Here is a 12,893-nt window from a genome sequence, read left to right as displayed (position 1 = left end):
TTCCTACCCTTCCTGGACCTCTCTGTCTCAATATTGGCATTGATTTCAAACTCACCAACTTGCACTTCCACACCAGAACATTGCAGATGGCCTCCTATTTCAGGAACTGCAGTTTTCCTTCCCACGTGGTCAACATTGCACTCCAGCGCATTTCCTCCACTTCCCGGACCTCTGCCCTTGAACCCCACCCCTCCAACTGCAACAACCCCCCTTTCCTCACCTTCCACCCCACTCATCTCTGGATACAGCGCATTATCTTCTGCCATTTCCACACCTAGAATCAGACCTCAACACCAGAGACATATTTCCCTCCTCACTACATCTACGTTCTGCAGAGACTATTCCCTCCATGACTCTATCGTTATGTCCGCACCCATCTCCACACACTGCACTTTCCCTTGCTGCCAAAAGAGGTGTAAAACCTGCGTTCACATCTCCCCTCTCATCTGCGTCCAAGGTCTCAAAGGATCTTTTCGCTAAGATTTTCCTGCACATCCACCAACCTCATCTACTGTGTCCATCGCTCTCGAAGCTGTCCCCTCTACATTGGGGAGAAAAATCACAGAGCGTTTCAGGGAACACCTCTGGGACACACGCAGTATACAACCCCACCATCCTGTCGCAGACCAGTTCAACTCCCCCCTCCCACTCCACCAAGGACATGGAAGTCCTGGGCCGCCTTCACCGCCAAATCAAAGCCACCTGATGACTGGAGGAAGAACTGCCTTGGTTCTCTTCAACCACATGACATCAACATCGACTTCACTAGTTTCCAAATCTCTCCACCTCATCCCAGATCCAAGCCTCCAACTCGGTACTGCCCTCTCGACCTGTACTACCTGTCCATTTTCCTTCCCACTGACCTATCACAGTTACTCCCACCTGCGTCTATCTATCGCCTTTCTAGCTATCTTCCTCCCCCCCCCCCACACCCCAGCCCCACCCTCACCCCTTTATTTATCTCTAAGCCCCTTACCCCCCAAATTCCTGATGAAGGGCTTATGCCTGAAACGTTGACTCTCCTGCTCCTCAGATGCTGCCTGACTTGTTGTGCTTTTCCAGCATCACACTTTGTTGACTCAGCATCTGCAGCCCTCACTTTCTCCTACTGTACTCACTGGAGTTGATCTCATTTAAACATGCAGAATTCTAAAGGGGCTTAACAGGGTAAACACTGTGAAATGACATCAACAATTGCTGGAAAACTCAACGGGTCTGGCAGCACCTGTGGAAAGAAAGCAGAGTTAATGTTTCAGATCCTGTGACCCTTCTTCAGAACTGAGTTCTCTGCAGATGCTGCACGACTTGCTGAGCTTTTCCATCCATTTCTGTTTTTGTTTCTGATTTCCAGCACGTGCAATTCTTTTAATTTTTTTTGAGAGATATTGAGAAGATGTTTCCTTTCATGAGAGAATCTAGGGCCATTGATCTCAGAATAAAGGGGTACCAATTTAAGACTGAGATGAGGAGGAATTTCTTCTCTGAGGGTTTTGAGTTATGAACTTTTGCCACAGAGAGCTGTGAGGGCTGAGATAGATTCTCGATCACTGTGGAACCAATGGTTATGGGGAAAGGGCAGGAAAATTAATGTGAGGAATGTCCGATCAGCCATGATCCTACTGAATAATGTAGCAAGCTCGAGAGACCAAGTGATCTACTCATGTTCCTGCTTCTTACGATCTTAAGGGTAACTGTGCTTATGCCTCTTTGCCCTCATGCTGTACTCTTACCCTTCGTGAGGTGAGATGTAAATATAGTAAAGGTCCTGTGTACTTCCCACACATTGCCATTGCTTTCAAATCCCCATGAATTGCTGTTATAATGACCTTTTTGTTTTGTTGCTGCACCAGAATGAATTGTTCCTGGGAAAAGCTGTTAATTACAGAAACAACTGCAAAATGCATAGGTGCATCTTTTTGCAGACACTTATTTTGAAACTATAAAATGAGCACAATTTCTAGTTTATTGGCAACTCATCAACAGTTCTTTACCATCTGCAAACATTTCTTCAAAAACAATATGGGTTCCTCTTTCATCCCGATTGTTATAGAACTGGTCTGTGGTGGCCTGCAGACTGCACAAGAATGCAGAACAAAGTTCACTAAGCTTTCAGAATGTTCATTCTCTGTATAAAAAATTCCCTCACATACCAAGATTCTACACAGCAAACCATTTGGTCCTCCCTGAAGATTGTGTGCTTTTATTACATTGTCATGATGCAGTTACCCTAAGGAATAGTTTGTTTTGGTCAGCTGCTGGAAGATGAGCTTACATGAAGTGAAATCAATGTTCAAATACCCTACCAGAATGATATCCCTTGTGATATTCCAAATAAAGGGCCCATGACCTGACACTTGATAACATACTTGCAGAATAGTTTATAGTCACAGATGTTCTGTTGTGGGTTGAAAAACTTTTTTGAATCATCTGAGTCCACAGAACAACATTTTCTTGGCTAATAGGCCTGGTTTATTGTTGTGGATCTCCTTGAAAATGCTTTTCCTAAAACATATGTTGAAATCCAAGATTCCACGTGATTATAAACAGGCCAGTTAATTTCTTTATTCTGGTTGGTGTTGAGATCAACAGACAATCGGCTTGATGTTACAAATCCATTAAACAAAATAATGATAAAAATATTTTCAACAATAGGAAGGAGTGATGGCATGAAGGAAAAATTGATTCCTCTGATACAAGGGCCTTCGGATACAAGAGAGTTGCACAAGAGCAAATGGCTCAATGAAAGCAGGAAACCTGAGTCGCTGTTTGCCCCTGACCTGATAACTTTCACCGTCCAGATTCCTCAGCAAATGGACAGTTATCATAACTCCGGTAAGTGCAAACTTCTTCACACGGCTTTTATTTATTTTTTGACATTCTTTTCTTAATTGTCGATGTGACCCACATTAAGAATACCACATTCAAAGACAGAAGAAATAATATAAATTTGTTAATTTGCTGTCTTGCTAATGCAGTTTTTGAGTCATATAGACAAAAACAAGTCCTTCGTCTCAACTTGTCCATGCTGACCAGCTTTCCTAAACTGAACTAGTCCCATTTGCATGTGTTTTGCCCATTTCCCTCTAAAGCTTTTCAGTCCATCTACCTGTCCAAATGTCTTTTAAATGTTGTAATTATATTTGTCTGTATCACTTCCTCTGGCTGTGTTTTACTGAAGCAATGACTGTGTTCTATGTAAGGCGCAGATATAAAATAAAATAAGATATTGAGTATAATTGTTTGAGATAAAGAGCAATGTGTTTTGCAGATTAAAAAAAAATCAATTGTTAAGTACCTTTTTAAATCAATGTGTTCAGAAGTATTATTGCACTCCTCAAGACTAATCAAGACATGAGGCTGAGCGTCCTAGCTCAAAGGTAGGAAGAATAACACTGAGCCTTTCATATAAGTACCACACACACTGACCAATTGTACCAGAAGAGTGGTACATACCTTTCATTGTGTGTCCAGACAAATATATTTGCTCTGAGTTTGAATATATGATTCTCTTCTCCTGGTGAAAACAACTAAAACGATTGCAAGAATTTTGTCTCCTAGATTTGTTAGTGCAGTTGGTGGGAGTTTAAACTAATTTCACAGGATGGTTGGGTATGGAGCGGAGATACAGTAGGGAGTGATGCACAAGTATAGAAGAAGAACCGAGTCTTTCCAGAAGATAGTGCATATTCCAGTTAAGGCACAAAGGAGCATGTCAAGTCTGGATGGCATTTATTGTAATATAAGGGGTTTTGTGAGTGAAACAGAAGAGTTGAGAGTGTTGATTAACACGTTTACATATGACGTCAATGCTATCTTGGAGATATGATTGAGGGAGGGGCAGGGCTGTCAGCTTAATATTCCAGAACATAAAATGTTTAGGCAAGATAAGCTGAGGTGTAAAAATATTGATCAAGGAGTTAATTACATAGTAATACAGGATGGGATCTTCCTCAAATGAGACCATTTAGATCGAACTTTGTTGGAGGTAAAATATTGACTTCTAAATTGTAACAGATAGAAACCCACAGAAATTTAAGTACCGTTTATATAAACATTTGAAATGCTATAAGATGCAAGACTGCAGGCCGGTTACTAGAAAATAGGATTAGAATAGATGAATATTTGATGGCCAACACAGATATGATGGGCTGAAGGGACTGATAGGTTTTAGGAGGACTAAATGCTTAAGAAGTCCAAGTTGCAGCAGTCCATTTTCAGAAGATGGTCTTGTAACTCCTGGAGACTGTGCTGTCCCATCTTATTTGTGAATGTCTGTCATAAAATGTGTAGTTCATCATTTAGCTTAATTGCAGTGTGGCAATTCATCATTATAATCTTTTTGTTCAGTGACAGAATGTGAGCTTTGTTTTACTGACCAATCCCAATTCCCTGAAAGTTTTCATCCCTATTGCGAAGATAAAGAAGACAGTTGTGAACTAATAATTCCATTCACCTGACTCCATGACTTAACACACATGCACTGATAACCTCCCATCTAATTCAATATTACATTTATATTTAAGAACAAGAGTAAGCTGTTGAGCTTCTAGAGTTTTTCCACCATTTAATTAGATCACGATTCTGTAGCTTAACACTACCTCTTTGTCGCTGTTTTATGACCTTGAAATCCATCTTCTTGCCATCAGCGCAAATCATCTGGTAAGCTTTTTCTGGTGGTCCGAACTATTCAGTTGTTTCTTGATCTGTTGCTGCATGTTGTAGCCATGTCCACAACTCTGTGAGTAATGTAAAAAATGAGGTCTGCAGATGCTGGAGATCACAGCTGCAAATGTGTTGCTGGTCAAAGCACAGCAGGCCAGGCAGCATCTCAGGAATAGAGAATTCGACGTTTCGAGCATAAGCCCTTCATCAGGAATAAGCCTGTGAGTAATGCCTCAGTAAATTAGTAGTGGTAACAAACTTGGCATGTAGTATTTCATCTTTCATGTTTTGTGAGTGTCTATAGAACACTAAATTTTTAGTTTTGCCCCCAAGAGAATGGCAGGTACCCTCAATGTGATTTCTTAATCCAGGGTAAGCAGCCAAGGTCTTGTTTCAACATCTTGCCTGAAAGGTGGTACCTTTGGCAAGTTACAAAAAAGAAATAGAGTTATTTAAGGAAAATATCAAAAGGTTTACAAATCTAGTTGCTGTATTTTCAGGAATGAATGATGAATAAATATTATCCATTTCAAATATAATACCAAGAGGAGCAGGAGGATTAATTGAGATAATTTTTTTTGGTTAGAAATTAAATTGAGACATGATTATCAATTGGGTAAGTGATTAAGGATTTTGACTTGCACAGTTTGAAGTTGAAGGCATCAGAAGGAACCAAGAACCTTCAGTGATGTATTTTTAAGAAAGTGAGAGTGTGTTTGATTGCCAGTGGGAATGCTGGAACAGAAAACTGAAGGGTGGAATGAATTCCTGTCAGTAAGTCAGGATGCAGGGCTATTAATTTTAGAAACATGTTAAGACATCTCGTGCAATGTTTGGAAGGACGCGCTAAACAAGCCAATGCTGCTGCCAAATACATTACTGTGTAACTATGCAAGAGCCACAGAGAGTACTAAAAGAATGTAATTCAATAAATATTACTTGAATTAAGTCACAATGTATTTTGATATTATGCTACATTCCCAACACAGGCAACACCATGATAAACATATGCCATTCATCTTGTTCTCTAATTGAGTGGTCTTGCTGTGTTTTTATTGGCCACTGCATGGCTTCAATGTATAATATATGTCTCGGATGCACAAATATTATCTTTCCTTTTTACTTCATTTATTATTTTATCTTTTCATTTCTTTTTTCTTACTCTCCTGCCTTTTATCTGTGTCTTATGCTGCATTCTCTTTCTTGCCCTTTTGCCAAGAGTCTCTTCTCGGTCATTGTCTGTTTCTCCTTTTAAGCTGTAAATGTTTATCAATCTTTTTGCAGAAATGTGTAAACTGTGTTGTTTGAATGTGCATTAGCTGAAATGACAAAGGTATGGATTACATCATTGAAAGTATACAGTAATTTTGTATTTTTTAGCCCGACAGAGTAACACACTACAAAACCTTTTGGCCAACTCAAAATATATTGATCATTATAAAAGTAGGTGCATATCACATTGTATCTTTTGCAGTGTTAGATCAATGCAATTGGAGGTTAAAAGATCAACATTCTGAGAAGGCTTGATAGGTAGATGCTAAGAAATTGGTATCCATATGGAAACAACATTCCCTCTTCTTTCTGGTGCCAATGATTTCTGAAGCCAGAGGTTAATGCTACAATCCGTGACAACACACTGATTGCCATGTGCAGAATGTTGGAGCAGATGTGTGCGTGCACAGCGTATAGGGAACATTGACCAGAAGATTGGAATCTTGGGAGAATAGTCTGAAGATTACGGGTGGACAAAAAGTGTGAATTTATTGAATCCTCTCCCCCAGAGGACTGGATGCTGATATGTCGAGTAATTCAAGGATGAGATCAATAGATTTTTGTAATTGATGAATTTAGTGATTGGGTTGAGTAAGACACCAATACAGACATAATGGGCTGAATGTTTGCCTTCTGCACTGCAATGATTCTGTGATTCTGTTGTGGTGTTCAGGTTGATCTAACTCGCTATGATATCCTGTTGCTCCAACCTTTTTTATGTGTAAAGATGAATTATACACGGTGGAATGTGAGATAAGGGTGCTGGAATTTTGTTTGATGTATATTTGAAGTGGAGCAGAAATACTATCTGACTTTGCATGTATCTTGATATTGAAGGCTGCTGATGGGCTTTTTTGTGACTTCTGAAAGGAATACATTTGAATAAATTGTGACAGCACAGTGGCTCAGTGGCTAGAACTGCTACTTCACAGCATCAGGGACCTGGGTTCAATTCCAGCCTCGGGCGACTGTGCAAACTCCACACAGACATTCTCCCTGTGTTTGTGTGGGTTTTCTCCCTGGCGCTCCAGTTTCCTTCCCCAATCCAAATTTGTGCAGGTTAGGCGAATTGGCTATGCTAAATTGTCCAAAGTGTTTAGAGATGTGTAGGTAAGGTGCGTTAGTCAGGGATAAATGTAGGGTAGTGGATCTGGGTGAGTTACTCTTTGGCAGGTTGGTGTGGACTTGTTGGGCCAAATGGCCAGTTTCCACACTGTAGGGATTCTATGATTCTATGAATTTGAGTTGCTTATTTACTCAGACTATGGATTATAAATTCTTAGCAGTAATATATTTGTACCATAATTGTGGTTTGGAAAAAGCAGTTTGCAAGGTGCTCCTGAGATACAGCATCCCTTATTTCTGGTATTTTGTCATTGATTGAGTACTTTCACTCTGAAATGCAACAGGAATTTGACTGATGAATAATGGGGAAAGAAAATAAGTGGTAAATATTCATGGTTCATCTACAATTAGTTAATATATTCAGTTTGCAGAATCAGAGAATAGCTTTGGGCGGCACGGTGGCACAGTAGTTAGCACTGCTGCCTCACAGTGCCAGGGACCTGAGTTCAATTCCCGCCTCAGGCGACTGACTGTGTGGAGTTTGCACATTCTCCCCGTGTCTGCATGGGTTTCCTCCGGGTGCTCCGGTTTCCTCCCACAGTCCAAAGATGTGCGGGTCAGGTGAATTGGCCATGCTAAATTGCCCGTAGTGTTAGGTAAGGGGTAAATGTAGGGGTATGGGTGGGTTGCGCTTCGGCGGGTAGGTGTGGACTTGTTGGGCCGAAGGGCCTGTTTCCACACTGTAAGTAATCTAATCTAAAATCTAATCTAATAGAGAGAGAGAGAGAGGCCGACCATTCATGGCCCATCTTCTATCTGCTCCCTTTTGAAGGAGCAGTTCAAGTAGTGCTAATCCCCTGAATCTTCCTCACAGACTGCACATTTTCCATTTCACCTTTTTGACAGACTCAGTTGATACTGCTTCCACCATACTATGAAATAATGTATCCCACTTGGTGCATGAAAATGTTTTTGCTTGTCCTATTTCTTGCACCAATTACACAAAAGTATGTGCTCATTGGTTCTTGATCTTTCCATCAATGAGAACAATTCACTATTATTCTGTGGAGACATCTTATGATTTTGAATAACTCTATCAAATCTCTTCACCTCTTCTCTAAGAGACTCAGCCCAACTATTTTTAAAAATTTATTCATGGGACATGGGTGTTGCTGTCAGGCTAACATTTATTGCTCATTTATTGCTCCGACCAACAAAATTTGGACCCAGCCAGGACAACCAGTACCTACAACAAATCCGAAGCCTACCACCCGTGGCTCAACACTTCAACTCCCCCTCCCACTCCACCAAGGACATGCAGGTCCTTGGATTCCTCCATCGCCAGACCATAACAACACGACGGTTGGAGGAAGAGCGCCTCATCTTCCGCCTAGGAACCCTCCAACCACAAGGGATGAACTCAGATTTCTCCAGTTACTTCATTTCCCCTCCCCCCACCTTGTCTCAGTCAAATCCTTCGAACTCAGCACCGCCTTCCTAACCTGCAATCTTCTTCCCGACCTCTCCGCCCCCCCCCATCCCACTCCGGCCTATCGCCCTCACCTTGACCTCCTTCCACCTATCGCATCTCCAACGCCCCTCCCCCAAGTCCCTCCTCCCTACCTTTTATCTTAGCCTGCTGGACACACTTTCTTCATTCCTGAAGAAGGGCTTATGCCTGAAACGTCGATTCTGTTAATACCAGATACTTTATTAAATTGGTCAAAGCATTGAGTATAGGAGTTGGAGGTTATGTTGCAGCTGTACAGGACATTGGTTAGGCCACTTTTGGAATACTGTGTGCAATTCTGGTCTCCCTCTTATAGAAAGGATGTTGTGAAATTTGAAGGGGTACAGAGAAGATTCACAAGGATGCCGCTAGGGTTGGAGGGTTTGAGCTATAGGGAGAGGCTGAATCGGTTGGGACTGTTTTCCCTGGAGCATTGGAGGCTGAGGGGTGACCTTCTAGAGGTTTATACAATCATGAGGGGCATGGATAGGCGAAATCGACGTTTCAGACAAAAGCCCTTCATCAGGAATAAAGCTCATCCAGGAGTCTCTTTTGCGACTACAGAATCTCCTGTCTGTTCCTCTCACAATTGAATCTCCTATCACTATTGCTCTCCTCTTCTACCCACTTCCCTTCTGATCCAGACTCAGTGCCAGAAACCTGGCCACTGTGGCTTTCCCCGGTAGGTGGTTCCCCCTCAACAGTACCCAAAATGCTGTCATTAGTATTGAGGGGAATGGCTACAGGGGATCCCTGCAGTGTCTGCCTATTCCCTTTCCCTCCTGGCGGTCACCTAGCTGCCTTTATCCTGTAACTTAGGTATGACTAACCTCCCTTTCACTCCTCTCTATCACTCCCCCTCAGCCTCCTGAATGATCCAAAGTTCATCCAGCTCTAGCTCCAGTTCCCTAATATGGTCTGTGAGGAGCTCAAATTGGGTGCACTGCCCACAGGTGAAGTCAGCAGAGATACCAGTGGTGACCCTTACCTTCCATATTCTGCTAGAGGAGCATGCAATTGCCCCAGCTTCCATCCCCTCTACTCTAAATTGCCAAAAGAGATTGAGTAAATGAAAAAAAATGCCTTCTGTTACTAACCCTTTACACGCAGTCTTTTTTTTTTGTTAGAGGAGGAGGATGGGTGGGAAATACTATATGTGTCATGTCTTGAGTTTAGCCACAGCCCGAATATATCAGTTCACATGACTGCAATCCCCATGCTCACGCCCGCTCCTGTTGAGCCTTTGCTTTGCCTATGCATGAGGTAAGTCTTTAAGAGGGATATCTACCTTCCCGGCAGCCCCCTGGTCCGTGCTGACATCATCCCTGGTGCTCCAATGAAGGTCTTAGTTGGCAAATATTGCCTCAACAGCAGATTTCCTAGAAGAAATATATATATAAGTGCTTCAGCTAACATCCAGCACTTTGATTGATTTCTCAGCTGGTGTAACCATCAAGCAGAAATGCTTCTGTGTAATGTGATCAAATTTATAGAAACTCAAATAGAAAATTGAGATGCACAGGACAGTCTTCTGAGAGACTTAATGAGATTAGAAAGGACAAGACAAATTAAAATAGACATTTAAAAAGTCCTCCTGAAATGAAAGAGCATAAGCAGCGACAAGTAAGTAAACGGAATACATTTGTATTTCCATTTGGAAATGTTTCATTCATGATTCGATTATCTGTAGAAAGTTACAAATACAGTTCTAGTGCATGCGTAATCTGTTCACGTTAGCTTCCACACACACTTGTAATACTTAAGGTGCCTCATCCTAATTTTTTTGCCTCTTTTTTAAGTTGCTGACTTGTATGCTGACAGTTCCATAGGTCCCTAGTGCTAAGAGATGCAGAATTGAACATTTGGAGAACACAACTGGTTTAGCACAACACTTCATTGCCAAATTTGCTGATGACCAAATGCAACACAAGTAGGATATTCTTTTCTCTGCTCAAGTTTTTCTCTATTCCAAAATCTTACTGCAGTTCAAAAATACCCCCTGAATTACCTCACAACCAGCAGTTGTCTTATACTCCTTTTCCTTCCTCACCCCTTAATGTTGTGATTTTACTTATTGGATACTCTTTGGAACTCAAGGCAAATTCCATCTGCAGTAGGATCCTGGTCTTCTCTCTCTTTTTGTGTCCGAGAGAATTCAATTGTGTTGATCAAGAGGGAATTTATCACTTTGAAATCTATACTGATCATCTATTTTGATATATTCTTTCACTTTTTGTTTTATGGATGTTTTCATTCTTGACTAAGTCAAGTCACATCTGTTTGGGGAGTGATAATGTTAGCTTTGAGTTTCTAGTTATCTGGCAGAAGAACTAGTTTTGAAATTATTTCTGTGGTTTCAAGTGAGTAGAATGCAGTTTGTGGTTTGCAAATCATCTTTCGCAGAACTTTTGGAAGAACTTAACTGACACTTATGAAAATTGAATGTTAGGTGGCAAGAGTGTCTGTGAAGATCTTGTAGCAGTAGAGTTAAATAATTCACAGTTCCCTTCAGGATTGAAAATCACTATCGATCACTGGGAAATACAATGGAGGAAAGCAAATCAATGCTCTTTGGGCTGTACCTTGCAAACTTGAAACGTCGACTGCCTAGAAAGACCAGGACAGCAATGACACGTGAAAATGCCATCACGTGCAAGTTCTTCTTGAAGCCACACATCACCTTAATTTGCAACAACATCATTGTCCATTCACTGTTACCGGTCAAAAACCTGGACTTCCCTCCCTAACAGCAGTGTGTATACCCAACTGCAGTGGTTCAGAAGGTAACTCACCAAAAACTTGTCATGGGAAATTAGGGATGGATGACAAATGTTGCCACATCTGGGACACCCACATCCCAAGAGCAAATAAAAAAAACCAAACAATTAAAACCAGATTTTCACTCTGCATGAGGTTTATTTTCTTAGGAAGAAACCAGGATAACGTAGCACTACAGAACAATTCTCAAGTGAGAAAACAAGTAGAAAGTTACTGAACTCTATGTAAAAGTGAAGTCTCTGTCTTAAGCTGCACACTTATCTGTTTTTTGACTGAACGCTAAAGTTTAATATTTAACTGTACAGTTCCTTAACAGATCTAATTTTTGCCACTAGTTCCTGGGCTTCAGCCAAGCTCCATCTTTTGAGGTGGGCAGTAATGTCATCTTTAAGGTGAATATGAGAATTGGAAACCAAAAAAAGGCATGAATATTTTGTCTGCTGAAACCTAAATAATTCATTGGTGATTTTTCTCCTTCTCACCAAGTTATCCCACACAGCTGCACTAGGACTTGAATTGCCATGTATGTTGTGTTGAAAAAATGTCCTCGTCCCTTTTTGTCTATCCCGAGAACCTTTATGCTTCTATTAGATTGAACATGTATTGTTTATCATCATCTTCTTTGAATCCTTATATTCTTTGTTTATATTTTTCTCTTCTGTCCTGTCATCACAGTGAATTGATCATTATTCAAGATTTTCATCTTCACTAAGGTTACCCTGATTGAGTGTCCTCCTTTTGACTTTCACTGTTTACACTAATTCCACTGCCCATACCCAGTGACATTGCATCATTCCAATGTTTTGATTCCTGACAAGCCATCAACAGCAAATTGCATTTATAAAACAACTTTTATTATCATAAAAGGGCACTTCACCAAGCCATCAGAAGGGAAAACAGAGCCAAGAAAGGAGATATTAGGGCAGATGGTCAGTAGTGTCCTCAAAGGAATATATTTTGAGAAATGTCTTAAGGGAGGATAGCAAGGAGAGGTTTGAAATCTATTTCTGAGTTAAGGGCCGAAGGACTTTCAATGCTGGAAGTTAAGATCATTCGATGTAGGAGCAGAATTAGGCCATTCAACCCATCGGATCAATTTAATAACATCTGATTATAGAATCATTGAATCCCGACAGTGTGGAAGCAGGCCATGTGGCTCATTGAGTCCATACTGATGCTCTGAAGAGCAATCCACCCAGATCCACTGCATCCCTATAACCCTGCATTTCCCATGGCTAATCCACCTAGCCTGCACATTCTCGATACAATGAACAATTTTGCATAGTCGATCCACCTGACTTGCATCTCTTTTGATTGTGGGAGGAAACCGAAGCATTCGGAGGAAACCCATGCAGACATGAAGAGAATGTAAAAACTCCTCACAGAGTCACCCAAGTGTGGAATCGAACCCGGGTCCCTGGACCTGTGAGGCAGCAGTGCTATCCATTGAGTCACCATGCTGCCTAATCCTCAACTTTTCCCCATAACCTTGATTCTCTCGCTGATTAGAAATCTGTATCCCAGCTTTGAATATACTTAATGACCCAGGCTCGACAGCTCTCCATGGAAAGAATTCAAAGTTCCCTTCCAGGTCCCAGATTATCCT

At 41.2% G+C, this 12,893-nt stretch overlaps 1 protein-coding gene across 4 annotated transcripts in view; it reads left to right on the top strand.

Moving 5' to 3' along the window:
- Window positions 1-12,893, top strand: part of LOC132815107 (intermembrane lipid transfer protein VPS13B-like) — a 945,713-nt gene that overhangs the window by 312,485 nt on the left and 620,335 nt on the right. For all 4 annotated transcript variants that reach the window (XR_009644627.1, XM_060823876.1, XM_060823877.1 and 1 more), the window contains exon 19: window positions 2,653-2,832. Coding sequence is in view for 3 of the 4 variants with exons in the window: in XM_060823876.1 (XP_060679859.1) it covers window positions 2,653-2,832 (180 nt within the window). In the remaining variant the exon portion in view is untranslated. The remainder of the gene's footprint in view (window positions 1-2,652; window positions 2,833-12,893) is intronic.

The sequence above is a fragment of the Hemiscyllium ocellatum genome, chromosome 4 (genome assembly GCF_020745735.1).
Source record: "Hemiscyllium ocellatum isolate sHemOce1 chromosome 4, sHemOce1.pat.X.cur, whole genome shotgun sequence".
Classification (NCBI taxonomy): Eukaryota; Metazoa; Chordata; class Chondrichthyes; order Orectolobiformes; family Hemiscylliidae; genus Hemiscyllium; species Hemiscyllium ocellatum.
This window is presented reverse-complemented; position numbering and strand designations above follow the sequence as displayed.